Below are 25,751 nucleotides of genomic sequence, written 5' to 3'. Positions count from 1 at the left end.
CTGTGTTTCCACGGGGAAGCCTCGGGAGCACTCCCGCCGGCGACTTTCACAGCAGGACGGGGGTGCCCGGCCAAGGGAAGGACGACAGCTGGCCTGACCCTGCAGTCGAGCTACCAGAAAGCCAGTGTGATGGAGGGGCATGGGGCATGGTACCCGGGGCCCTGGGGGTGGAGAGAGCAGCCTTGTGGGGCGCACACTCAACCCCAAGCCTGCTGAGAGACTCACCTTGTACAGGCCCAGCTCCGTCTCATCCCACGTGTCTTCATCCGCCAGGCCCGCCTTCCCATCTGCCTCCGAGGCCGCCTCGCCGCTGTTCGAGGACTTGTCAGACTCGCTCTGGCCCAGGCAACAGCCCGAGTCTGTGTCCGACAGTTCCGAGTCCCGCTCCTTGACGCTGCTGGCCGGAAGCACAAGGCTCTGGCGAACCAGGAGCTGGATGGTGTCATTCAGGCGAACGTCGTAGTCAAAGAGTGTGTGGCCGTCCTCCATCTGCACAGATCCCAAGACAAGGGTCACTGGCCTGCCAGCCACTGAGTGCTCCCCTTCTGGGTGCCCGGCAGCAGATACACCACAAGCAAGGTACCAGATCTGCCCTCGTGGAGGGTGGGATCCAGATCTACCACAGAACAACACTGCCGGGGCGGGGGCGGGTAACACAGTCACCCCTTTCCATCAGGACCCTCAGAGCCTCTCCAACGAGGATTCGCCGCGGCACACAGAGAACGTTCTGGGAGCACCCAGCATAACCAGCCGTGCTGGGTGCACCCATCACATGCCGGGGGTGTTTCTTAATACTGGGTCCAGTAACAATAAACGGCCTTTGGCACTGGAGCCAAACTGAGGGGAAGCCTGCCCGCCAGGGAGCGCCGCGTCACCTGGCTCAAAACGCAGCAGCAGCAAGCACAGAGACTCCTCGATAATTACTCAGGGGAGAAAATTAAGCCAGGTCCCTGCTCACCCCAGACACCAGAATCCAACCCCAAGAGGTCAGGCAGTGTAAACCAGAGTGACCCCCCAATTTGGACAAGTCACCCCCTCCCCCCACACAGTGTGTGTATTTCAATGTGTGCAGCACCCCAGGACCTCAGCGGGTCATGCGGTTACTGAACGCAGACTCCTGGGGGGGGGGGGGGGTGTCCGTGGAATCCCCCCAACTCAGGGGTTCCTGGCCCAGGGTGATTCTGCCTCCCTGCCAGGGGCCTGACAACACCTGGGGTCATCTGGGTTATGGGAAGCTGCCCCACCTCGCACGGTGCCGGGGACACGCCTACGGGGACCCAACTAGCCAATCTAGCTTACCCTCGGCCTTCGGGTAGTGCCGAGGGGGAGGGACGGGGGAGAGACGCCCCGTCCTACCGGAAGGAGACGCAGACCCAACATCCGCCAGCTTCCCTGCTGGCCCCGCCCCTCTCCACGAGCTTCTCTCCCCCAATCCCACCCACAGGAGTCCCTGGTGGGACTGTGCTGACACCACTGAGGCCGGCCATCCTCATGACCGCCCGGTGACAGTGTGCAAAGGAGTTTTGTCATCTGAGCCACATCCCAGTGGCACATGAGGCCCGAGGAGTTCTCTTTTATTTGAAGCTGTCCCCCGGGCACCGCGGCACCCCACCAACACCTAGCAAGCCCCCTCCAGTGCATCCTGTTCTCTCCCAACATCCCTAAGGCAGGTCTCTGCCCACAGCGCCCTAGGCATATATGGGGTCAGGCTGCTCCCCGGGGGGCCATCCTGGGCACTGGTTGGGGAGACAGCATCCCCTGACCCCACACACTAGATGCCAGGAGCACTCCCGGTCGTGAGGACCAGAGATGTCCCCAGACATGGCCCAGTGTCCCCTGAGGGCTGCACTACCCCACTCAGAAGCAGTGTCCTAAAGAAAAAGAGAAAGGGGGGGATGCCTGGGTGGCTGTCGGAAGGCCTGGTGGCTGTCAACAGGCAAGCGGCCCCTGGGTCACAGGGAAGGCGAGCTCCAGGGCCCAAAGCCCCTCACTGCAGCAGCTGCTGTGTCATTCAGCGCAAACCAAACATCTGGTGAATGGTCGCCCCCTCCCCGGGAGAAGGCCTCTGGACACATGGACACTTGCCTATAGCCATGGAGCTCCTGGGCACACCCCATGGCTTCACGCAGCGTGAGGGGGGAGCCTCAATGCCAGCCCCCTGCCACCACAGGACCAATAGAGGACAGCTGTGATGGGTAGTGGGGACACAGCTGGGAAGAGACAAGTCAACGTGCACACACGTGTTCACGGCAGCAGGACTCACAGCAGCCTAAGGGGGGAACCACCCGCGTCCACCAACGCGGGGGCGGGGAACAACACGCATACACACAACATGCTCCCAACACACGGGAGGGTCCCTCGGCCGTGGACAGTAGTGAGGCGCCCACACACGTGGCACCAGGGACAGACCCCGAGCCCATGACGCTCAGGGAGGGAACCAGACACAGAAGGCCCCAAGCGGTGTGAGTCCACACCCAGACCAGACTCCTCCACGGACAAAGCTGGTGACTGGTTGTCAGGGGCTGAGAAGGGACACTAAAAAGTATGTAGGTGAAGAGAATGTCCTAGCAGTGCCGCAGTGATGGCTGCACGGCTCTGTGAAGACACGGAAAACCACTGGATCGCACCCTTGAGTGGGTGAATCATACGACATGTGAATTACGTCTCAACAACGCGTCGGGCTGGCTTTTTTTTTTTTTTAAAGGCGAAAAGGGAGTCCCAGAAAGATGCATAGTGGGTGACGCCAGCTCGGTGACATTCTGGAAAAGGCAAAACCTTAAAGACAGGGGCGCCTGGGTGGCTCAGTGGGTTAAGCCGCTGCCTTCGGCTCAGGTCATGATCTCAGGGTCCTGGGATAGAGTCCCACATCGGGCTCTCTGCTCAGCAGGGAGCCTGCTTCCTCCTCTCTCTCTGCCTGCCTCTCTGCCTACTTGTGATCTCTGTCTGTCAAATAAATAAATATAATCTTTAAAAAAAAAAAAAAAAAACCTTAAAGACAGCAGAAGGATCAGTGGGGACCAGGGGCTAGGAGAGGAGGCGTGACGGACAAGGTAGGGCGCCGAGGACTTCCAGGGCCGGGAGGCCCCCCCCAGCCACAGCAGCGGGCCGACGTCACACAGCGATCCGAGCAGACGGGACGAGGAGCGAACCCTAATGTCCTCTATGGGTCAACGTGGGTTCATCGCCTGTAACACGCATGGCACTTGGTGCAGACACCGGGAGCGGGGGAGAATGGCGGTGTGGGAGGCGGGATATGGGAGAAATCACCGAGCCTTCCTCTCAATGTTACTGAGGACCTGAGACGTACAAATACATACGTAAATACAAATAAGCTTATAAACATACAAATCCACAATAAACACACTAATTTAAACAGACGAAGAAACACAAGTGTCCCCAGTGGAACTAGGACAAGGAAACCAGCAGAAGGCGGGCCAAATGGCCTTAGAACAAGACTCATGCACCCTGGGGCCCAGCAGCTCAAGAGGCAGACACCCCTCGCCGCTGCTGACATCGGGTGGAACCGCTCTGCAGGGGGCCGTCCTGGCACTGCTGGGGGCTGAGCAGCATCCCTGAGCCCTGAGCCCTACCCACACAATGCCAGAAGCACCCCGTGGTGACAGCTACAGACGTCCCCAGACACCTCCCAGCGTCCCCAGGGGAGCACCATCACCCCCAGGGAGAACCCCTAAGCTAGACAGACCTTTCCATGTGTCCCTGAGACACGTACAGCGACCTCACAGCGCATCCACAGCCTTATGTGCCAGGAAAACCATGGCCTTGTCACACGAAGGAGTCCACATAACTGCCTTGTGACAGGGAAAGCAGCAAAGCAGATGAGAGTCCCATACATGTCACGAGAAACAAGGACAACTCATGGGACGGGAAATGAAGCATAAATCAAGGCACCTGGACAGCTGAGAGGTGGCAGGAGGGCTGGAACCAGGCCAGTTCCAGACCGGGCCCCTCCCGCCCATGGCGGGTCAGGAAGCCAGGCTCTGTCAGCTCCTGGATTTGCTCAGGCACAGGCCTGTGGAGGAGGCCAACGGGCCTACCGACGCAAGAATGCGGACAGAGGCACAAACAGGGCACGGAAGGGGGCATTCAGGCTGGGGGAGGCGGGCACAGGACTCTGCCTCCTGGTCACAAGCCACCTCTGGCTGCTTCCTGAAGCCATTTCTAAAACTTTCCAGAAGGGTCCCTGAGGTCAGCAGGAAGGCTGCACAACTGTTTGCTATAGGAGAGGGTATGTGCTATGTGTCCCTCTCCCCCGACCCTGCCTGCCCAAAGCTGTACACGATCATTTGGGAACCACGGGAGACAGGCTAGGCCCAGGCCTGCCTCACGCCAACATGTATTACACTTACATTCATCATCAAGATTCTAAAGTTCTCGAGCGCCTGGCCAGCTCAGATGGAGGAGCACACGACTCTTGATCTCGGGGTTGTTGGGTTTGAGCCCCATGCTGGGTGTAGAGATTACTTAAAAATAAAGTCTTAAAAAAAAAAAAAAAGTCCAAAAATTTCCACCGAGGCTAACGATATTCATAAAAGCTACAAAAACTCCCCAACAAATGATCTACTCCTCACTCTCGAGGTCCTGACCTTAAGATTAAACCTGAAGTTAACAGCCCGTAAAGGCACACTTTGCACCAAAAATCCCTCAAACCTCCTATGACAGGACACGTGAAGTGGTTTGGGGCACGTAACCCTGTACAGCAGATTCAGGTCTAAAGACAAAACTGCCCACAGTGTTTATGTCTTCCTCTCTGTCTTTTTTTTTTTTTTTTTAAGATTTTATTTATTTGACAGAGATCACAAGTAGGCGGAGAGACAGGCAGAGAGAGAGAGGAGGAAGCAGGCTCCCTGCTGAGCAGAAAGCCCGATGCGGGGCTCGATCCCAGGACCTTGGGATCATGACCCGAGCCGAAGGCAGAGGCCCAACCCACTGAGCCACCCAGGTGCCCATGTCTTCCTCTCGGTCTTAATCCAAGTATGCTTTCTGGACATTTCTGGACATCTGGAATTTTCGACCACACGGACGGCATAAGAGCGAACTTAACACCTAAGTGATTTGACAGCTAAGCACATTGGTTCCTGTTGGAAACCGGGATTAGAGCTTCCCATGCCTACCGTTTCTGTCCCCAGTCTCTGTCCCCTCGTAACACTTTTAAGGGATGCTTTTCAGGGTGCTGGGTGCTGCCCAGAGGCTCAAGAGGGCAGGGACTCATGTCCCTGGGCTTGGCAAGTGGTAGTTCTTGGGTTGCCTCTAACCAGCTGTTTCAGCGAGAGGTGGGGAGGGCAGTGAGCCTCATACCAAGAAGGACCTACAGCTGGCGGAGGAAAGGGAGCTCTGATGAGAACCCGCCAGGCCGACCTGGGAGTCTGAGAGGGAAGAAGCAGGAAATTGCTCTGCCCCTCTTCCTGGGGGGTACAGCCCTGGCCGCTCACCGGTCCTGCTCAGTCTGCAACCCAGTGTGCACACAAGACAGACCGACAGGAACGGGGGGAAGACAATTCCATGCAACAAGAGCCCGGATGAGGCAGAGGGGACACGATTTCCCAGCTTGGGGGCAGCAAGCAGAGAGAAGGGCACCTCAAAGCCACACATGACTCGTCCACATCAACAAAGGCTCTTCAGGGTCTTCAGCTGGTCTCAGGGTGGACGGGGGAAGTGCTGAGACCAGACGCTTTGCACACCCTGCCCTGAAGAACTCTGCAACACAGTGCCCTAGGGGACCTGTTCTAGAATGTACTAGAACAGGTTTAGTACATTCCACAGCAGTGCTGTTCCTAACCGCAAAACCTGGATCTTCAAGTAAGGACCCTGGATGGAAGCACAATAGGGCAGCCGGACAGTTTAGTCCACACTTGTTTTTGTAAATAAAGTTTTATTGGACTGGGACACGCCCCTTCATTCGCATCCTGTCTGTGGCTGCTTCCCCGCTGCAGGGCGAGCAGCTCTCCTGGAGACAAATATTTATGTAAAGGGTTTGCTGCTGCCTGGCTTGGAGGCTTGCTTGGAGGGCATGCCCGACTGGGAGCTCTCCCTGGGGAAGAGGACCCTCCCTGAAGGACAGGGCTCTGCTGCCCCACTCGGCCCTTTGGGAATTCCGGGCCAGCACTCGGGAAAAGCCATTCTGAATTCAGGTACTAGGACGCGGGGCACCCAGTCGAGGCCGTTTCCAGGGCACCAGTTCAGATTGATCTTTCCGAGGGACCTTAACACGGCCTTTGAGGCCAGTGTGGCCGATTTCACTGTTTCCCTCGCGTCAATTACCTAAATTAGTACTTCTCAACTGGGGGCAATTCCAGACAATGAGCCCGCCTCCCACGTCAGTAGGGCCGAAGGGAAGAAACCCAGTGGGCGCTGATTTCCCGTGCCTTTACCTCGAGTTGGCCGGGCCCAGTCCCACACTGGCCACACTGGGAGAGCCGCGAGGAGCTTGGATGGCAGACACCTGGGCTGGGGACACAGGGACGATTCTGTAACAGCCAGAGCCCTACACCTGAGCGTGCCGGAGTCCCCACAAATGAGAGCTATTGTTATTTTTCTGGGCAGCCAAGAAAAAGGCGCCAGATGCCTCTCGCCCTTGCCCAGGCTGGGCCTGCCGCCCGGGTCCCTGCCCCCATTCGGCTTCTTGTATTTCCGCCAATCAAGCGACATAACCGCCAACCTATTCAGCCCAAACAAGCCGGCCACGAAACCCTCCCATATCCTGAAGAAAGGCTCAACTATGTTCTGCTTTATCGGCTCAGTCAACCTCACGGCAGACCGTGGACTGCTACAACATGTTTCTTTAAAAGGCGGAAAAAAAGAGTGGGGTGGGGGGAGCGCGAAGGACTGCGAAGCCTCTCTAGAACGTTCTGTAAAAGCAGCTCTCCGCCCCCCGCCCCCCTCCGCCCCCACTGGAAGCTCCGCTTTCTATCGCAGTGAGCCTGGTCTGGTCTGTTTGCGGACCGACTCACTGGGAGGTGCTGCCCTATGTCCTGTCTGTCCTGGTCCCAGACCCCCACCCCCACCCGACAGCCAGGCCGGGGCCCCGCTGGCGTCCCCAGGGAAGTTGCATCACACTCTAGGCCTGGCTTCCTCGGCCGGAAGACAGAGGCGGCTGCACGTTCCCTCCCAAAGCTGCCGAGTGGGGAAGAGGAGCGCCAGGCGGGGGAACGGGCGGCCTTCACGGAGGTCATGGGGGAAGCAGGAAGCCTGTGCCAAGTGTGAAAGCGGGCTGTGAGCAGGCGGCGTCAAGAGCTCCGTCTCCAGCGCTGACGGCCGGCCAGTTGCAGGTACCCGCCTCCGGGCTCCCACACACAGGTGTTCCTGTGCTCATCAGGCCTTATAACTTTCACAGGGGTCCTAAGGGCTTTCGTATGGGTCAGATCTCAAGTTAGGAATGAAGGGAGATGGGGGTTTGGGTACATGGGTGTAGACATCTGTCCAGACGCCAAATGGTCTGCCTGACGCGTGCGTATCCCACTATATGCCAGTGTTGCCTGAACAAAAAAGCAAGACCCGCAAACCCGTGCCGGACTCTAGTTAACGGCAGGCGTAAAGTGCTCGTGCAGCTTACGTTGAAACGCACTCCCAACACCACCACGGACTGGTAGACAGACAGGAAGACGGAGAGACCGGGGCTGACCGGAATGTGGCTAGATGCCAGGGCAAGCTCTAGGGGTAGGTGCTTGGGGGTTCATGGTGGCTCCAACTTTTCGGCCAGGTGGAAATGTAACAGATTTGTAACAGCTCACAGATCCTCCCACTGGGGAGGACTCAATCCGACTCACGTCTGAATCACACCGTGAACAGCGGAGCAGGCACACGCAGAAGGCGCTCAGAAACTCTGAAAGAACCCTCTGCTGAACAAAGAGATCGAGTGGGCTAATCGAAGTTGGTCTGGATGCCACAAAAAATGAGCCGTGGGAGGAGGCGGGAGAGAGAGAGACAGCCCCCTTGGAAGAGCTCACTCGGGGCCCTGCCTTTGCTGACTGCACAGGCCATCGGCGGGACCCGCGTCCCCTCCCCGGGCAGACGGGTTAAAGCAGCTTCTAGAAACATCCAAGTCATCGCGTCTCTCCCAGGAAGGAGGGGAAAGGTCTCCAAGGGCACCAGGAACCCAAGAAATTAATCATCAGGTCTCATTTCGAGTTAAGCACCCTGGAGACTCCCCGCCCCCAAAAATCCGGCTGGTCACAGAGTGTTTATTCCTCAACAGAGACAGCAGATGGCGGCAGTACCCAGTTCAAAATGCGACAACAACAAAGTCAGGCACGCGCAGCCCAACTGCGGACTTTCAATCCAGGACACGGTCCCTGCGCCCCCGCTGTCCCTACCGTGCACCCCGCTCCACGACGGCCCCTGCAGACGGGACCGACACTTTGTGCCTTACCACCTTTGCTTCCCTGTGGGCAATCCCACTCACAGCAGCATGGGCCGTGCCCCCAAAGACTCCGACAAAAACAGAAACCCCTCACTCCCCCTGGAGAAAGCGTCCCAAACGTGGGCAGCTGAGAAAGCCAGGGTGGCCATTTTAAACGCTTCCAGAGGCCGGGGAGAGGGCGAGAAGAAAGGACACAGAAAAGCGGGGCCCGCAGACCCCAAGGAAAGCACCGAGCTCTGCTCGCTCCGCAGAGCAGGCCAGAGCGGCGGAAATTCCTGACCAGCAAGGCCATCTCCGGCCTCCGAACAAGCGGATCCGAATTTCTCAAAAACAGACCCTGTGGGGGTCAAACTCTAACTGGGCGCAGGCTGTGGGCCATCGGTGTGTGTTTCAAAGGAAAACCCGATCCCTCCTGTCCTACTGTCTGAGGAAGCATTCTAGGCTCTTCCTCGAAATTCATCGGTCCTCCATCGACCACCTCCAACTTCCTTTTCTAGAAATTACATTGAGGGCAGCGTCAAAAAAAAAAAAACAGGGGAGGTGGACTTAAAAGCCCAACGGCTACGGACTGGAGTGCCAGCTTCCTGCCCGGTATGTCGATCTGCAAGCGGAGCCTTTGTTCCTGGCTCAGGCATTTGAGGTTTCTGTGGAGACGTGAAGCGGGACCGGACGAGGGGCGGGGAGAGTATATGGACGGTGCCTGGACCAGGCAAGAACAAAGGTGCAGGGCGGGCGGCAGCCGGCTGGGCGGGTTTACCTGCTTGCCCCTGTAGAAAAGCCTCTGGAGGCCGGGCTCCACGTGGAAGACCTCCTGGATCTTCCGCCTCAGCTCCTCCACCTTGGTCAGCCTGGACAGCGAGTCCACAGTGTGCGTCACCTTCCCGTCCATGGTGCGAACCTGGATCCACATGGCGCCTGCTGGTGCTGCGGGCGAGAGAGCGGGACCCCCGGGTCAGTGGGGCTGCTGCCATCTACACAGCGAGCCATGCTCGGGTCACCTTGGCTTTTGTCCAGTCTGCGAACGCTAGGAAACTCCCAGGACACCCTCCCGGCGCGCGGGTCCGCGGACTAGCCAGCCACAGCTGACCAGGGCCCCCGCGGAGGAAATGAAGGAATTAACGCGTTAATGACCGTGACGCCGGAGGAGCCAGGCGGGAGGGAAAATGCGGGGACAGCGAAGGGCATCTCGGACCACTCAGTCCAACCTGCTCCGTCTTCCATGGAGGGGAGGCGGAGGGGACGGGACGCGGGGGACCAGGGAGCGACACACACAACGTCCAGAGGAAGGAGCGCACAGCCAAATGGCGAGGGACCAGGCTCGCTCGCTCGCTCGTTCATTCATTCATTCCCTGGGTTAATACTGACGCAAGAGGAAAACCCAAAAGTCCGGCGCGGGTTGGAACTTCGGAAGTCCCAGTAACTCAACTAAGTGGGACCGAAAGGGAAGGACCACCGCCCCCCGGGACCCCGGAGCCCCCAGCCCGGGGCGCCCGCGGCCCCCGCCGCCCCCCCGCGCGCGTGCGCGCGACACGGCCGGCCCCGCGGTGGCCATGGCAACCGGCCGCCCCGTCCCGTCCGCCCCCGCGCGCGCCGCGCTACTCACCTCGGCCCGGCGGCGGCCCCGCGCGCCGGCTCGCGTTTCCCGGACCCCGACCCACGGGCCCAGAGCCCCTCTTATTCTCCCGCCCGCCCGCTCGGGCCACGCCAACTAGCCCACGCCCACCCCCACCGCCGGGACCGGCCGAGGGGCCCCGCGCTCCAAGTCCCGCCCCCTTCACTTGAGCCGACCCGCTCATTGGCTCCGCCGCGCCCGGCTGCCCCGCCCATCCCGCTCCCCATTGGCCCAGGCGCGCCCGGGGAACTAAGGGCGCGCGAAATCGGGCTCGGGCGCGACAATTGAATCGCGGGGCACCCCGCGCGCAGGCGCGGAGCCTGACATCCTCCCCTGCGGCTCGCCAGGCCCTCCCCCCACCCGGCCGGCGCGACCCCCGCGGGGCTCTGGGTATGTTCCCCTCGCTCCTGCCGGCGCCCGGGCGGCGGGGGACGACTCCCGAGGGCCGGCAGGGCGGGGGCAGAGCCCGAGACGGCGTGGAGAGCAGCCACGCTGCGGGGCACGCGTGCGCCGGTACTGGCCGCGCGTCCCCGGGCCACTCCCGAAAGTTTTGCAAAGTCTCTGCTCCCGGTGCGCCGGGCCCTTCCCCCGGCCTGCAATGGCAGCCCGATCAGTCCGGAGGCTCACCTCTCGGCCGCCCCGATCCACTCTCCTGCCTGCGCGCCTGGCCCGGCTGGGGATGGCGATAGAAACGCGTGCGTGGCCCCGGACCCCGCGCGGACCTGCGTGCGACCCGGAGCGCCTGGACGGCCACCACTGCCCGCCGCGCTGCCAGCTGCTCTGATTTTTTTTCCCGCGAAAACTCGGCGTTTGGGAGTTGCGGGGCCGCGGGAGGCCGCGCCAGGGGCGGGCTCCTGCTTGGTGATTGGCCGCCGCAGTGGCGGGAAGCGAGAAAGGGGGTGGGGGGCGCCCCCTCCTCCGTCTACCCCCACTCCGCCCAGCGGGCCACGGCCCCGCCCAGCCCTGCGCGCTCTGCTGGGCGCGCCCAGTGTGCAACCCGGCCCAGTGGCGGGAGCTGGGCGCCCCCCACTCTGCGTGTCCCTCAGGAGCCCTAGGGAACCCCGGGGCAAAGACCCCGGGTAGGGGATCCCCTGACCTTTTAAGTCCCTTTCCCACAGCCCCTCTCCCGGGGCACGGGCACGCACTGACCAGTAGGGCAAGGAAGGCCGGAATCAGTGTTTAAACGCTTTAGTAGAATGTGGGGGCTCCTCTCAAGACTGCCTGTACCCCGATGGCCAGCCTGATGGCCCCAAGCTCCCATTTCCCGGCATCAGGGCCTGCTAGAGCTCCCCACCCTACCCACCCGCAGGGCTTGTTTGCTGGGTTTTCCCGCCTTCTCTAGCTGTCCAGGCGGGCAGGACTGCCCTGCCCCCTCCGCCCTGCCTGCTCTGCTCTGGCCAGTCTTCGCGGGCACAAAGTGACCCATGCTGGGCACCTACAAAGCGCCCGGACACAGTGTTTGGATGTAGGGGCGAGGCCCAACAATGGGCAAGGCCAACCCTGTTGGTGGTTTCTAGAGGGGTAAATTCTTGTCTGGAAAGAAAGGCAAAAAAATGAGTAAGTAAGGCAAATCGTTTCAGATACTGGTAAGTGGAATGAAGACAGGACAGTAGCTGGAGAGGCATGTGGGGGTGGGCAGAGAGGACATTCTAGCCGAGGTAGAGAGGTGGGCCTCTGAACGAATGACATTTGAGCTGAGATAGAAAACAAGGACAGATGGGTCGAGGAGGGACAGGCAAGCTCAGAGGCCTGAAAAGACTTAGAAATGTAGGGGGAGCAGCCAGGAGGCCGGGGTAGCTGGGCAGAGAGGGGACAAGCCCACAGAGGTGTCATCTAAGGCCTCAGGGGGTCTCTGGTCTTTATCTGTTGAGAGCAGTGAGCAGCACGGGGAAGGCTGTGAGCCAAAAAGTAGTGACCTCCACCTTCTGCGTGTACAGGTTTTTTCGGACCCGAGCAGAGTCCTTTGTAGGCACTGCTCCTTCTTTATCCAGAGGGTAGATGGATCAATGTCCCACCCCCGCCCCCAGCCAGAGCTAGCCATATCCTAATCCCTGAGCCTGTGAATATGGTAGCGTCCACGGCAAAAGGGACTTTGCCAATGAGATCGGATTCAACATCTTCCAGTGGGGGAGATCCTCCACGTCAAAGAAGTGACAAGGGAAGTAGAGGTTGGAATGATGAGACCAACAGACAAGGAACGTGGGAAACCTATAGAGGCCAAAAAGGGGAGCGACAGATTCTCTCCTAAAGCCCTAGGACACCTTGATTTTAGCCTCTTAAGACCCATTTAGGACTTGTGACCTCCAGAACCGTAGGAGAATGAATTTGTGGTTTTTAAGTCACTAAAATTGTGGAGATTTGTTTTAGATGTCCTAGGGAACAAATAGAGTCCAAAATACAAAGTCCGGAATTTGTTAACTTCCTCCAACTTCAGAACTCCGTCTGTATGCTACTGAGGGTCTTTCAGGACCCACAGTCATCAGCCGCATATAGAACACATCTCAGGGACGGGCAGGTGTCAAGCAGGCCTCCCTGAGTCTGTGAGGCAGATGAGATCTTTCTCATTGAGGACAAGCCTGGAGTCAAGCAGACATTGGTGGGCACAAAGCCTACAGAGACTAAGTCCCACCCTGCAGCGTCTTCCCATTCGATGGGGGAGACCAGTTGTAAAGAGAAATGTCAAATGTGTAAGGAGATGGTGTTTAGATGGAACTAAGCATTCAGCCAGGACACACCTGGCCATATCTATCAATTTTTTTTTTCCTAACAGGAACTGGTTGGTATAGAGAATGACCTATTAAAATGACAGTGATTGTGTATGAGTTTAACCAGTCTATGAACCCTGAGAAGTGCACATACCACATTCAGGGGCCATCTGCAGAGCAGAGAAGACTTGGGGCCCATCTCTAAGCAGAGCTCCTAAGGAGCATCCTCCCCACCCCCACCCAGGCCTCTAACCGAGCATGATGACAGGTGCTCCCTATGGGGCAGAAATGCTAGGGTCTTGCGGTTGGCTTGGCTTATGTATCTGTTATTTCTTAGGAAAAAGGGGTCAGGTTGTCATCTCATACACCAGTGAGGACTTTGGAATTCCCAAGCTGTCCCACCCCTGCACAACAGCCTCGTCTCCCCTCCCAGCCCCTATGGAGCCCCTTCCCAGAACCCTGGCTGGATGATGTCACAGACAGGTGACCTCACTGCGGCAAAGGAACCGGGAATCTCAGTGGCATGGGGGAGGAGGGAGGATGTGTCCCCACCACCCCAACCCCCCATGTCTGTGGTGAAGTCGATCGAATTAGTGTTGCCCAAGGATGCCATCTACTTGGCCGGCTCCAGCATCAAAGGGCAGGTGGTTCTAATTCTGAACAGCACCCTGGTGGACCCTATTGTGAAGGTTGAGCTCGTGGGAAGGGGCTATGTGGAGTGGAATGAAGAAATCGGGGCATCACGTGATTATAGCAGAGATGTTATTTGCAACAACAAGGCCGACTATGTGCACAAGATGAAGACATTCCCAGTAGAGGGTAAGGACGAAGCCAGCAGCCACCTCTAGCCATAATAGGAACCTGGGTCTGGAAGGTAACCATGTCTGCTAGGGGATCAGCAAAGCCCCAGGGATACCAGAAATGGGCAGAGGCTGGGTCCCTTCCAAGGAGGGATGCTGTGTATAACAATGACCATCAGATACACATTAACACGAAAATAACAAGACAGGAGGAGCTGATCAGAACCCAGATATTCAAACTGAACTCACAAAGTCATTTCCCTGCAGGGACAAAATGTTAGCCTTAGCCCAATGACCACTTGGAGAGGCCAAAAACAAAAACACGAATCTGTCTTGTTATTTGACAAATCTCCCTCTGACAGTGAAATATGCAAGGAGACAAAATTATCAGTCCTATGGTCCCAGGGAACGAGTGAGGAGGCAGGGAAGACATTCTAGGGAGAGAAGAACCAGTTCCCAACTCCAGCGGGTTCAGGTCCACAGTCTGGACAGACCTCAGGGAGGCTGAGCTGCCCGGGAGCCACACGTCCATCCCTGAGTGTGTACATGGAAGTGTTCCCATGTATTCCACAGCTCTCGGCCCACACCTGGCTGAACAAAGTTTAATTTTAGACTTTTAAAATTTTTAGATTGGGAGGTCATGGAGAGGCCTCTTTAAAGATGAACTATGGAGCTTAGAGCTGAGCGTGCAGATAATCTAGGGGAAGAATCGCAACCCACTGGCCCTTACTGCTCAGCAACAGCCTCTCTTGTGTCCCACTAGCCCTTCCGGAACATGGGAACGGGAAAAAGGGGCTGCCTCATGAGCTTGCTTTGAGGAGTTAGTGATTTAATGGTATATAAAGGGCTTAGACTAGTGTGGGGCATACAGTAAGCGCTTCATAAGTGTTCGTTTTCTCAACCCACCCAGACACCCCCAACATCACCACCCCTTCCCATGGCTGGGCATTTCCCCTCAATAGCATAACCCCGAGCCTCCGATGGATTCACTCATTTATTTCGCATTACTGATCGCCTTCTGCACACGGCACTGGGCCAGAGGCTGGGGGTGGGGCCGTGGACGGAACAAACCGGGTCCCCGGAGTCATTGGGATTGCCACCCAGTGGCCAAGACACAAGAATGAGAGGCTTTGGGACAAATGAAAGACACAGTAAATAAAATAGGCGAGGCTGCAGAAATGGGGGCCGGGTGAGTTTCTCCCTGGTCCTCTGTTGCCTCTTAACCAATGTTAAGTGCCCACTGTATGCAGGGCACTGAGGGCCAAGCTCAGGGAAGGCAGGGAGCTGAACGGGCCCCGCCCACTCTGGTAAATAAAGCGTAAAACCTACAGTAGGAGCCTAAGGTGGGTTTGCTAAACCAATGCGAGACTAAGGGTTGGACCTCCAGTTTCTCAGACCCAGAGTAAGGGTGAGCACATCCCTATGGTAGCTTGCATAATTTGGGGGGACCACCCCAGCCACCTCACCCACCCAGGTGTCCCCCCACCTCCAGCCCAGCTGAGGCCTAGACCTAATATTCGTGGACCATGCAGATCCCTAAAAGCACAGAACTCAGCCTAGCTCGGGGACAGGTAGGCCAGACCCAGAACAAACCCCCTGCCAAAACAACAAATAAAGAAAGGGCGGCGGGGTGGGGGGTGGCGGGGGGAAGGAAAAAGATTCTAGAACCTTCTGATGGCGTCGGTGTGTTTTGCTTTCAGATAATTGGTTAAGTGCAGGCAGCCACACCTTTGAATTCCATTTCAGCTTACCTCCCAGGCTTCCTTCTACCTTCACCAGCAAAATTGGCCATGTCTTCTACTTCATGCAAGCCTCCTGCGTGGGTCGGGAGCACATTCTGGCGAAGAAGAGGATGTACTTGTTGGTTCAAGGGACTTCGGACTTCCATAAGGAAAACCCATTGCAGGTAGCGATGGGGGAGGGGCGGCGGTGCGGCTCATCCTCCAAGCTCCCCCAAGGCAGGTGGGAAGGCAGGGAACAGAGATGGCCCCTATCGGGAAGAAGGAAAGTTGCTGATGGCTTTCTGTGGGGCCCAGTGAGTTCACAAAAGGTGAATCGGAAACCAGGGTAGGAACTAAGGCAGCGGGCGGCAGGGGTGGGTGGTGCGGGTGGCTGTCACCCAGGATAATCTTGCCTCCCCTGGGAGGACAGGATGGTATGGGTCTGGGGACATCTACAGTTGACAGGTCTGGGGAGGGGGGCTACTGGCCATCGAGGGAGTAGGGGCTCAGGTGCTGCTCGATACCCCACAGGGAATGACCAGACCCCTCTGCAAATGACGTTGCCTCTCTGTGCCTCCATCTCCACATCTGTAAAATGGGCAGAGACAGTGCCTGGCTTGCAGAACGTCCCACAGTGCCTGGCACAGGCTGAGGGATGGGCCCCAAGAACCTTGTCAAGCCTCCAACACCAGTATTACATAGGTCACGGGGATCATCTCTAGCCCAGCCGACAACCTGAGATGGTCCTGGAGGGTCCCAGAAAGGGTAGATGCTTGGAGGGGTTTAACAGCCTCGGGAGGACCAGACCTGAGCTCAAGGCCCCCTTGACCCCCTGCTCTCTGTGTTACCCTGAGCAGACTATGGCCCTTCTCTGGCCTTCCCTTCAGAGCTAATCTACAGGGCAGGGGGGTGGGGCACAAGGCAGAAGCTTGGGTGAAATGTTGGGGTTGGGTGAGACTCAGCCTGAGATCTGGCCAACAGATACTTCATTAGCTAGAGGGCCTTGGGGAATTCATAACACCTCCCAGAGCCTTGACTGTCCTGATCTGTACAATGGGGGGAAGAATTCTTCCCTTGATGGGTACCCATGAAGACTGCAGAGTGCTCAGCATGGTGTCTGCACCCCCAGGAGATGCCCTGTAAACGGGAAGATCTAAAATCAAGATCATGGCAGCAAAGGGAGTTGTCACAGATAAGTTTTGAGGATATGAAAATAGCGTTTTTCAACTACTCAGTACTGTCTTTAACCGACTGGAGGAGGTGACATTTTAGCAGAGAACTGAAAGAGGAGAAGGGGGAAACCATGGGGATATCTGGGGTGGAGGGTTCCAGGCAGAGCAAATACAGAGCAAACAGCCCATGCAAAGGCCCAGTGGCAGGACTGTGCCTGGCCTGTTGGAGGACCATTGTGGGGGCCACATAGCTGGAACAGAGTGAAGGGGGTGAGAGGGAAGAAGGTAAGAGCAGGGAGGGAACAAGAGGCCTCGGGAAGGCTTAGACTTTCATCCTGATGCAGGTGAGAGAACTGGTGGACAAGGGGATCATCACTGGATTCCCTCTGGCTGCTTTGGGGACGATAAACAACGGGGGGGCAGGGGGAAGGCAGGAGCGGGGCCCAGGGCAGGGATTACCACTCCGGCGCAGTGAGCCATCATGGAGCTCAACCTGGTAGAGGCGGTCGTTTTTTCTTTTTTTAAGGTTTTAAAAAATTATTTGAGAGAGAGAGTGCGTGCGTGCGAGCCCAGGGAAGAGCAGAGAGGGAGAGGGAGTCTGAAGCAGACTCCGCGCTGAGACCAGAGCCCAGTGTGGGGCTCAATTCCACAAACGCCTGATTGTGACCTGAGCTGAAACCAAGAGTTGGATGCTTAATGGGCCGAGCCACCCAGGTACCCCTGCGTAGAGGCAGAGCCTTGACCCCCAACTGTCTGTCCTTGGAGCAGCCAGAGGCAGTCAGGTGATGACCTTCCTTTTCACCCACAGCCCTCCCGGTCTCCCATTTCATTCAGCGTAAAGACCAAAGTCCCCCCTGCCTGCCCACAGGCCCTACCTGACCTGCCCCCTCCCCTTCGCTTTCTTGGCTCCCGCCAAACAGGCCTCCTTGCTGTCCTTCCAATATGTTGGCCTGGCCTGCCCCAGGGCCTTTGCACAGGCTGTGCCTGCCACCCAGAACACTATAACATGACCTTCCCATCCTTCCCCCTCAACTTTCAGATCTTTGTTCAGAAGCCATGTAGACACTCACCTGGCTGAGTCAACTCTCACAACCCCAACAGAGGGCAATTTAGCTGTATCTATTCCAATTAAAATGAACGTGCACTTTGCCCCAGCCATTTTCCTTCTAGAAATTTCTCCTACTGGTATTCTTTCACTTGTGACATGACCTCTCACGGCAATGTTTTCGTGCCAAGAAACTGGAATCAGCCTAAATGCTCACTGCCAAGGGAGTGAAAGTAGCAAAGGAATATTCTATTGCTAAGTTAGAGAGAGAGAGAAACAGACAAACAGAACAAGGCAGCTCTTGGCATCAGGGCCTCTAAGTCGCGGGCTTGAGTGAGCACAGCAAAGCTCAGAACACGGTGTCTAGCCTGCAAGTGAGAAATGTACTTCCTTGCAGGTGTAACAAACGTCTCCGGAAAGAGATCAGAGAAACTAGCAACAGATACTTGCCCCCCTTGGGAGGGGAGCCCGGAGCCAGGAGAAGCAAACATTTATTTCCCCCTTCCACTTGTTTTTGAAAGCTTTATTGAGCTATAATTCACATATTTTTTTGAAAGATTTTATATATTTATTCGACAGAGACACAGCAAGAGAGGGAGCACAAGCAGGGGGAAGTGGGAGCGGGAGAAGCAGACTTCCCACTGAGCAGGGAGCCCAATGGGATCATGACCCGAGCCGAAGGCAGAGGCTTTAACCCACTGAGCCACCCCGGTGCCCCTAGAATTCACATATCTTATAATCTCCTCATTGAAAGTGCACAGTCGAATGACTTCTCGCGTGTTTACAGAGTTGTGCGGCCATCACAACTCTATTTGAGAACACGGCCGTCACCCCAGAGGGAAGCTTGCATCCCTGGGCTGTCGCCCCTGCAAACTCCTCACACCCCTCCCCCAGCCCTGGCCACTGCTAATGCCCTTCCTCCCTCCCAGGATTTGTCTGTTCCCGCCATTTCAGGGAAATGGAATCGTATCCTAGGGAGGCTTTCTGCGTTCGGCTGATTCCACTCACGAGCGTATTGTCCGTGTCTCATCCCTTTTAACCGCCCAGTAACATTCTGTCTTGCAGGTGGACCGCATTTTGCATGCACATTTGTGCATGATGGGTACTTGGATTGCTTGCACTTCCTGGCTAGTTTTGTGGATGTATCTTCTTGTTTCTCTTGGCTGGATACCTGGAGAGGAATTGCTGGGCCAGATGGCCACTCCCTTGAGCATTTGAGGCACCCCCCCCCCCCAGCCTGTTTTCCACTGTGCCTGGACTGCTTTTGCGTTCCCTCCAGCCCTGCACGGGGCACCTCATTTTCCTACCTCCTCTCCACTCTCTGTACCTTTAGAATCTTGAAGGACAAGACTGTGTTGCCTCTTCCCAAAGTCAGCACAGTTTGGGAAAGGAGCTTGTCCCAGAGACATTTCCTAACCATTGGCTCCAAGCGAGCCCCCACGGCACCTCTCCTTAGTTCATACCCTTGGTTTGCCTCTGGCCACAGCTTCATCACTGTCCCTTATCAGAAATGACCTGGTTCATTTTCAGGAGCGGATTGTCCCTCTCCCTCCTCTCCCTCCTGCCAGGAGCAGGGACGGGGCTGGTCTTAACTGCTATGGGTTTTCCTTGAACTTGGCACCAAGTTGATGCCAATAAGTACTGTTTGGATGAGTCCCCCCTACAAAGTTTCACATGTGCCAAAGGAATTCGGGGCTCCCAAACACTTCCCAGATCCAGGAACTCCAGTGTTGGGTGTGTTAACCCCCACAACATTATTGGGAATCAGGGCGCTTTGGCTACCCTGCCTGACCTAGCATGGGAGTCCCCACTGTGCCGCTGGGGAATGGCTGGGCCCCACAAGTACAGGCAGAACTACAGGCTTGGCCTTGAGTTAGGGCAGCAAGTTCCTCCATGCCCCCAGGGTCCTAACGCATGCAAGGAATTTTCGAATAAGACTGGAGGGATTTAGAATAAAACTGCCTGCAGTTAGCCTCCTGGAGGAGGGGGTGGTGAGACGGGGGAGGCAAGGGGGCCAGAGGCAAGGGGAGAGGTGAGGTCACCTGGGGTCAGGGGTCAGGCCCAGGTCTCCCAAGAGGAAGGGCATCTGATCTAGAGCAGTGTTTTTCCAAACCTCAGGTCACGACCCATTCATGGGTTGCAAAACCAATTTAGCAGGGTGCAAATATATTTGCATAAAATGAAAGAATTCGCAAGACCAACCTAGAAAATATTAGAAACAAAGTCACTCTTGTGGGTTGCAAACATTGTGTGTGTGTGTGTGTGTGTGTGTGTGTTTAACAGAAGAAGAAAACAGAACAGAATAAAATACATAGAACAGGAAGCGAAGAAAATCTGCTTGGCAGCTTACAATCAACTTCTTAAAAACGAAAGAATAGAACAAAATATAAATGTGGTGGGTTGCAACAGCTTTGTTTCTATAACATCAGTGTGTTGGACAGCATATAACAGTTGTGAAAAAGCAGAATAGAGAATTTATCAGAACAAGATTAATTTGGTGGGTTACAGCCAGCTAATGTTCGTAAAATGTTGGTTTTGTATAAAACAAAACAATAGAATAAAGAAAGTAGGCTAAAAATAACAGGAAAACGAATCCAGAGGGTTGCAATGAATATTTTTTCTTTTTTTTTTTTAAAGATAAGATTTATTTATTTGATAGAGATCACAAGTAGGCAGAGAGGAAGGCAGAGTGAGAGGGAGAAGCAGGCTCCTTACTGAGGAGAGAGCCCGATGCAGGGCTCAATCCCAGGACCCTGAGGTCATGACCTGAGCTGAAGGCAGAGGCTTAACCCACTGAGCCATCTAGGTGCCCCTGTTTTTTCTAAGATTTTATTTACTTATTTGATAGAGAGTATCTGACCCATACTATATGTGGCTTGCAAAGCCTAAAATACTTGTCATCAGTCATCCTTTAGAGAAAAAGTTCACCAGCTCATGGCTAAGAGCAACTCTCGTGTGTAAGAGCAGGAAAAAATGCCTTCAGGATGCTCCTTCTAGCACTTTATGATATCAACCACATAGAAGCATACATGTAGCACATATAACATAAGTGTCCCTCTTGTGGGGGGGGGGGTGCAGATGAGTGGATCGGTTATTTTGCAACACACTCCGTGGCCGTGGGAAAACCAAAAAACCAGAATGTCAGGCGCTACTGTGAATGCATTTCAATGACAAAATGCTGAGCTAGAAAAGGGAACTGCTAGAAAACATGGACAGCTTGATATATTTTAAGTATTAATATATGTAAAGCAGGGGCGCCTGGCTGGCTCCCTCAGCAGAGCATGGGACTCTTGATCTCAGGGTCGTGAATTCGAGCCCCACGCTGGGCATGGAGCATACTTAAAAAAATTGTTTTAATTATAAAAAAAATAGGGGCACCTTGATGACTCAGTTGTTAAGCGTCTACCTTCCGTGCAGGTCATGATCTCAGGGTCCTGGGATCGAGCCCCGCATCGGGCTCCCTGCTCAGCGGGAAGCCTGCTTCTCCCTCTCCCACTCCCCCTGCTTGTGCTCCCACTCTTGCTGTTTCTCTCTGTCAAATAAATAAAATATTTAAAAAATTAAAAAAATATATGTAAAACAGTACGGTATACTTCTACCACAAGCTCATGCATTCCTAAATAATATAAAAGTTCACATGAGAATGACAAAATCGGGTCTGGCAAAGAAGGGGAGGGAGGGGGGCGCCTGGGTGGCTCAGTGGGTCATGGTCCCAGGGTCCTGGGATCGAGCCCTGCATCGGGCTCTCTGCTTAGCCGGGAGCTTGCTTCCTCCCCTCTCTGCCTGCCTCTCTGCCTATTTGTGATCTCTGTCAAATAAATAAATAAAAATAAAATCTTAAAAAAAAAAAAAAAGAAGGGGAGGAAGGAGGCAAGGGGCAGAAGACCCAGAACCCCATGGATTTCAGTGGAATCCACAATGTTTCCTTTCTTCCTAGAAGATACATTTGAGCTTGTTAATATTGTTCTCTTCTCACTTTCTTCTTAAACAATACATCTTGCAATAGGTCCTTCCGTGTAGGTAGGTAGAGCACAACTATGTCGACACAACAAAGCGATTGCTGTAGAATTCAGGCTGTTGCAGTTTGCAGGCAGGGGTGGAGGCGGGGCACAGGTGAGGGACTTTGGGAGGAAAACTAGCAAATCCCTGCTTCTTGGATGGAAGTTACAAGAGTTGACTTTGTAATAACATAGTTACGGATTTGCTTCGTGGAGTTGTCCCAGTTAGGTTTCTTAATAATGCTTAGGAGTGTTCTTAAATACCCACAGATGTGGGGCGCCTGGGTGGTGTGGTTGGCTGAGCATCTGACTCTTGGTTTTGGCTCAAGTCGTGATCTCAGGGTCGTGAGATCGAGCCCCACATGGGGTTCTGCGCTCGGCATGGTCTGCTTGAGAGTCTCTCTCTCTCCCTCTGACCCTCCCACTTGTGCTCTCCCTCTCTCTCAAATAAATACATAAATCTTAAAAAAAAAAAAAAAAAAATCCAGAGGCGCCTGGGTGGCTCAGTGGGTTAAAGCCTCGCCTTCGGCTCGGGTCATGATTCCAGGATCCTGGAATTGAGCCCCACATCGGGCTCTCTGCTCAGCAGGGAGTCTGCTTCCTCCTCTCTCTCTGCCAGCCTCTCTGCCTACTTGTGATCTCTGTCAAATAAATAAAGTCTTAAAAAAAAAATCCAGATATGATAAATCCCCAGTTCAGGACAGAGAGCCAGGAAGAATGGGGGACAGCATGAGGGAGAGGACTACGGGGCTTTCAACCAGATCTCTCATGTTTTTATTTTAAATTGTGGCAAAATACGCATAACATAAAACCGTCCTCACCATGAGGGTTGAGTATATTCACATGGTTGTACAACTCTGATATTTTATTTTTTTTTTAAGATTTTATTTATTTATTTGACAGAGATCACAAGTAGGCAGAGAGGCAGGCAGAGAGATGGGGGGAAGCAGGCTCCCCGCCAAGCAGAGAGCCTGAGGAGGCGCTCGATCCCAAGACCCTGAGATCATGACCCAAGCTGAAGGCAGAGGCTTATCCCACTGAGCCACCCAGGTGCCCCTGATATTTTATTTCTTAAACGAGCAGAGATCTGAAACAAATCAGGAGAATGTGTAAATGCCGATGAAGCGGGTCATAGGAACAGGGCAGCTCTGGGATAGGAAATGGTTAACGACCCGCTGTGGTGTGGGGCAGCTATGATGTACTGTTTCCCAGTTTCTCTGGTGAAAGTTCTCCCATTAGGGCCAGTTTCAAGCGACCAACTTGAGGTCTCTAATGGGAAGTGGGAGGGAAGTTTGGGAAGTATTTTTCACACTGTTTTCTCTCTCTCTCTTTTGGTTTGCTGAAAGGGAACACACATGCACGCGCACGCACGCACACACACACACACACACACACTTGTAAAAAGTATCGATTTCCTCTGCAAGAAGACACCGGAAGCCAGCACAAGTGGAAAGTGATCATTCTAAGTCCCAGTCCTCCAGTCCCCCACCACATCACATCAAATCCTTTAAAATATTACCCACAAATCAAAAATAAAAGGTCACTGAAGGCACTCATTAAATATGATGCACACGTGCCTTTACTTGCAAGCCAGCAGCTGACGAGCTGACAGGACGGCGGCATTTTGAGGCGTTTATTGAAACACACGACGTACTTTCAACTCTACGGTTTTCCTTTCGAGATTCAGAGCCCGCGATATTTTCTCCTAAAGTCTGAACTGCCTGGGTAAGCCCCAAGGCTTGGGCTTAGACGGTGAGACATTTCCTGTCTTCTAGAAAACCAGAGAAGTCAAGCTGCTTACACGAGGTCACACAGCAAGTGAGCAGGGGAGGTGGGGGTAAAGCCGGGGTCTTGTGGATTTCTTAGGCTTAGTCTACAGATGAGGAAGTTGCGCATCAGAAAGGCAGAGGATATGGAATAAGGCACTCTGGGAGATCATGGCAGGGTCTTGCCTGCCAACTCCCCAGGGCTCCAGATCCTGTCTTACTGCCTGTTACTTAGGAGAGTCCCCAAAGCGCAAGGTTGGCGGGAGCTCTGATGGAGGAGTGTCAGGCAGGCGAGCGGAGGGCTGCGATCCCTCACGGTTGTCTATCCACCCCCCCCCCCCCGCCCCTTGTAGAACCCTCTGCTGGTAGAGGCTGAAAAGAAGATCTCCTACAACTGCTGCAGCCAGGGCACTATCTGCCTACAAATCCAGATGGAAAAGAACACCTTCGTCCCAGGGCAGAGGATCATCTTCACCACGGAGATCAACAACCAGACCGGCAAGTGCATCAAGACGGTCATCTTCGCCCTCTACGCCCATATGCAATACGAGGGCTTCACCCCCAACGCGGAGCGGCGGTTGCGGGTGGAAAGCAGTGAGCTGCTCCGGCAGGAGGCCAACACGCAGATCACACCTTTCGACACCACCAAGATCATCAGCACCTTCAACCTCCCGCAGGTGCTGTCCGTGAGCAGTAGCCTGCAGGACGGCGAGATCATGAGTACCCACTACGAGCTGGTCAGCACAGTCCACCTGCCCTGGTCCCTGACCAGTGTGAAGGCCAAGGTTCCCATCATCATCACCAGTGCCCCTGTGGACCCAGACAGCTGCCTGCCGCTGGAGGGGCGGCTGTCACCCGAGAGCCAGGAGTGCCAGAATTAAGTGCCCAAACTTCTAAATATTAAAAGCTTTATCGGACTCTACAGGGCAGCCCTTTCTTTGTCTGGCACAGACGGTCTTTGGATGGGTCGGGTTGTGGTCAGCAAGTGCCTGAGCCTCCCTACCCTGTGGTCACTTAGGCATCAGTGTCTCCTGGCCCAGACAGTTCACTGAATGCCGGGAGAAGGAGGAAACTGACAAGGTCTTCCAGTAGCCCCCACCTCCGTTAGTGCTCCAGACCCACTTCCTTGCCGGGTCGTACAGTGCCTAGAACTTGGGGTCCCCAACTGGGGCAGTTCTGCCTTCCAGCTGCACTAGCAAAGGCTGGTGGTCCTGGTTCTCACCAGGGAGCGGGGACAGAGGCTGCTCCGGGTAGTGGGTGAATGGGGGTCAGAGATGCCGCTCACTGGCCCGCATTGGCCAGGCTGGCCTCACCCCACAGAATGATCCAACCCCAAAGGTCCGTAGCGCCAAGGGGGACCAAACGTGCATTCATTATCTGGGGGGAAAGTTGAGTTCGATCCCTAGCTCACACTAGACACCAGAATAAATCCCCAGTGGATCAGGCGGCAGAAACCAGGGTAACCCCCTGGCATTTGTGAGTTCCCTCCTCGCTCCTCCCCACTTCGTGTGTGTATTTATTTTTATTTTTAATTTTTTTAAAGAATTTATTTGACAGATCACAAGTAGGCAGAGAGGCAGGTAGAGAGAGAAGAGGAAGCAGAGAGCCCGATGCGGGACTCGATCCCAAGACCCTGAGATCATGCCCTGAGCCAAAGGCAAAGGCTTAACCCACTGAGCCACCCAGGAGCCCCTCATGTGTGTGTTTAAATGTGTGCAGGATCCCAGGATATCCTCAGCTGGCCAGATGCTTAGGGAATGCAGAGTCTCCTGGACGTCCTGGGAATCCCCTAACCTAGTGAGTCTCACCCAGAGGGATCTCCTGCCCCTCAGGGGACACTAGGCAACACCTGGGGACATTTGCGGTCATCAAACCGTGAGTGCTCCTGCCAGAGTGGATGGGGTCAGGAATGCTGCTCAACATTCCAGAGTGGACAGGACAGTCCCCCCACAATTAAGAATGATCTGTCCCCTTGGGACGCCTGGATAGCTCAGTTGGTTGAGCATCTGCCTTTGGCTCAGGTCATGATCCCAGGGTCCTGGGATAGAGCCCTGAGTGAGGCTCCTTGTTCAGTGGGGGAGCCTGCTTCTCCCTCTCCCTCTGCCCCTCCCCCTGCTCCTGCTTTCTAACTCACTCTCTTTTTCTCAAATAAAATCTTAAAAAACAAAAAGAATTAATCTGGCCCCCACGGGCTCTTAACAAAGAGAACACAATGATGGTCCCCAGAAAGGAGGTGGGGGGGATGGGTTAAATGGGTGATGGGGATTAAGTCACCCACTTGCTGTGATGAGCACTGGGTGAGTCGGTATGGAAATGCTGAATCGCTGTATTGCACATCTGAAACTAATATTATACTGTATGTTAACAAAGTGAAATTTAAATAAAAACTTTAAAAAATAGAATGATCTGGCCCCAAATGTCAGCACTGTGGAAGGGATAAGACACTGGGCAGGTGTTGCCAAGTACCAGGGTTGGGTGTGGGGGCCTCTTACTCAAGTCAGGGCGGCGGCCTCTTACACTCACAGCCTCGTAGCTCTACCCCACCTCCCTCAGGG

General features: G+C 55.1%; 2 protein-coding genes across 4 annotated transcripts in view; one reads left to right on the top strand and one right to left on the bottom strand.

The window, feature by feature from the left end:
* Nucleotides 1–10,803, bottom strand: part of UHRF1 (ubiquitin like with PHD and ring finger domains 1) — a 28,977-nt gene extending 18,174 nt beyond the window's left edge. Inside the window, exons 1-3 of one of the 3 annotated variants that reach the window (XM_059159563.1) lie at nt 10,617–10,803; nt 9,135–9,301; nt 226–489 (exon numbers count right to left, since the gene is read on the bottom strand). In XM_059159563.1, the coding sequence (XP_059015546.1) occupies nt 226–489; nt 9,135–9,287 (417 nt within the window). In that variant the 5' untranslated portion in view covers nt 9,288–9,301; nt 10,617–10,803. Of the gene's footprint in view, nt 1–225; nt 490–6,389; nt 6,413–9,134; nt 9,302–9,980; nt 10,095–10,616 lie in introns of those variants that run through there. The other 2 variants (XM_059159564.1, XM_059159565.1) reach the window with 2 other exon arrangements.
* A 313-nt stretch (nt 10,804–11,116) lies between these two features.
* Nucleotides 11,117–24,118, top strand: ARRDC5 (arrestin domain containing 5). Its single transcript, XM_059159566.1, has 3 exons — nt 11,117–13,513; nt 15,195–15,400; nt 23,550–24,118. The coding sequence occupies exons 1-3, from the start codon at nt 13,162–13,164 to the stop codon at nt 24,075–24,077; spliced, it is 1,086 nt and encodes a 361-aa protein (XP_059015549.1). The 5' UTR covers nt 11,117–13,161; the 3' UTR covers nt 24,078–24,118.
* Nucleotides 24,119–25,751: the final 1,633 nt, after the last annotated feature.

The sequence above is a fragment of the Mustela lutreola genome, chromosome 2 (assembly GCF_030435805.1).
Source record: "Mustela lutreola isolate mMusLut2 chromosome 2, mMusLut2.pri, whole genome shotgun sequence".
Classification (NCBI taxonomy): Eukaryota; Metazoa; Chordata; class Mammalia; order Carnivora; family Mustelidae; genus Mustela; species Mustela lutreola.
This window is presented reverse-complemented; position numbering and strand designations above follow the sequence as displayed.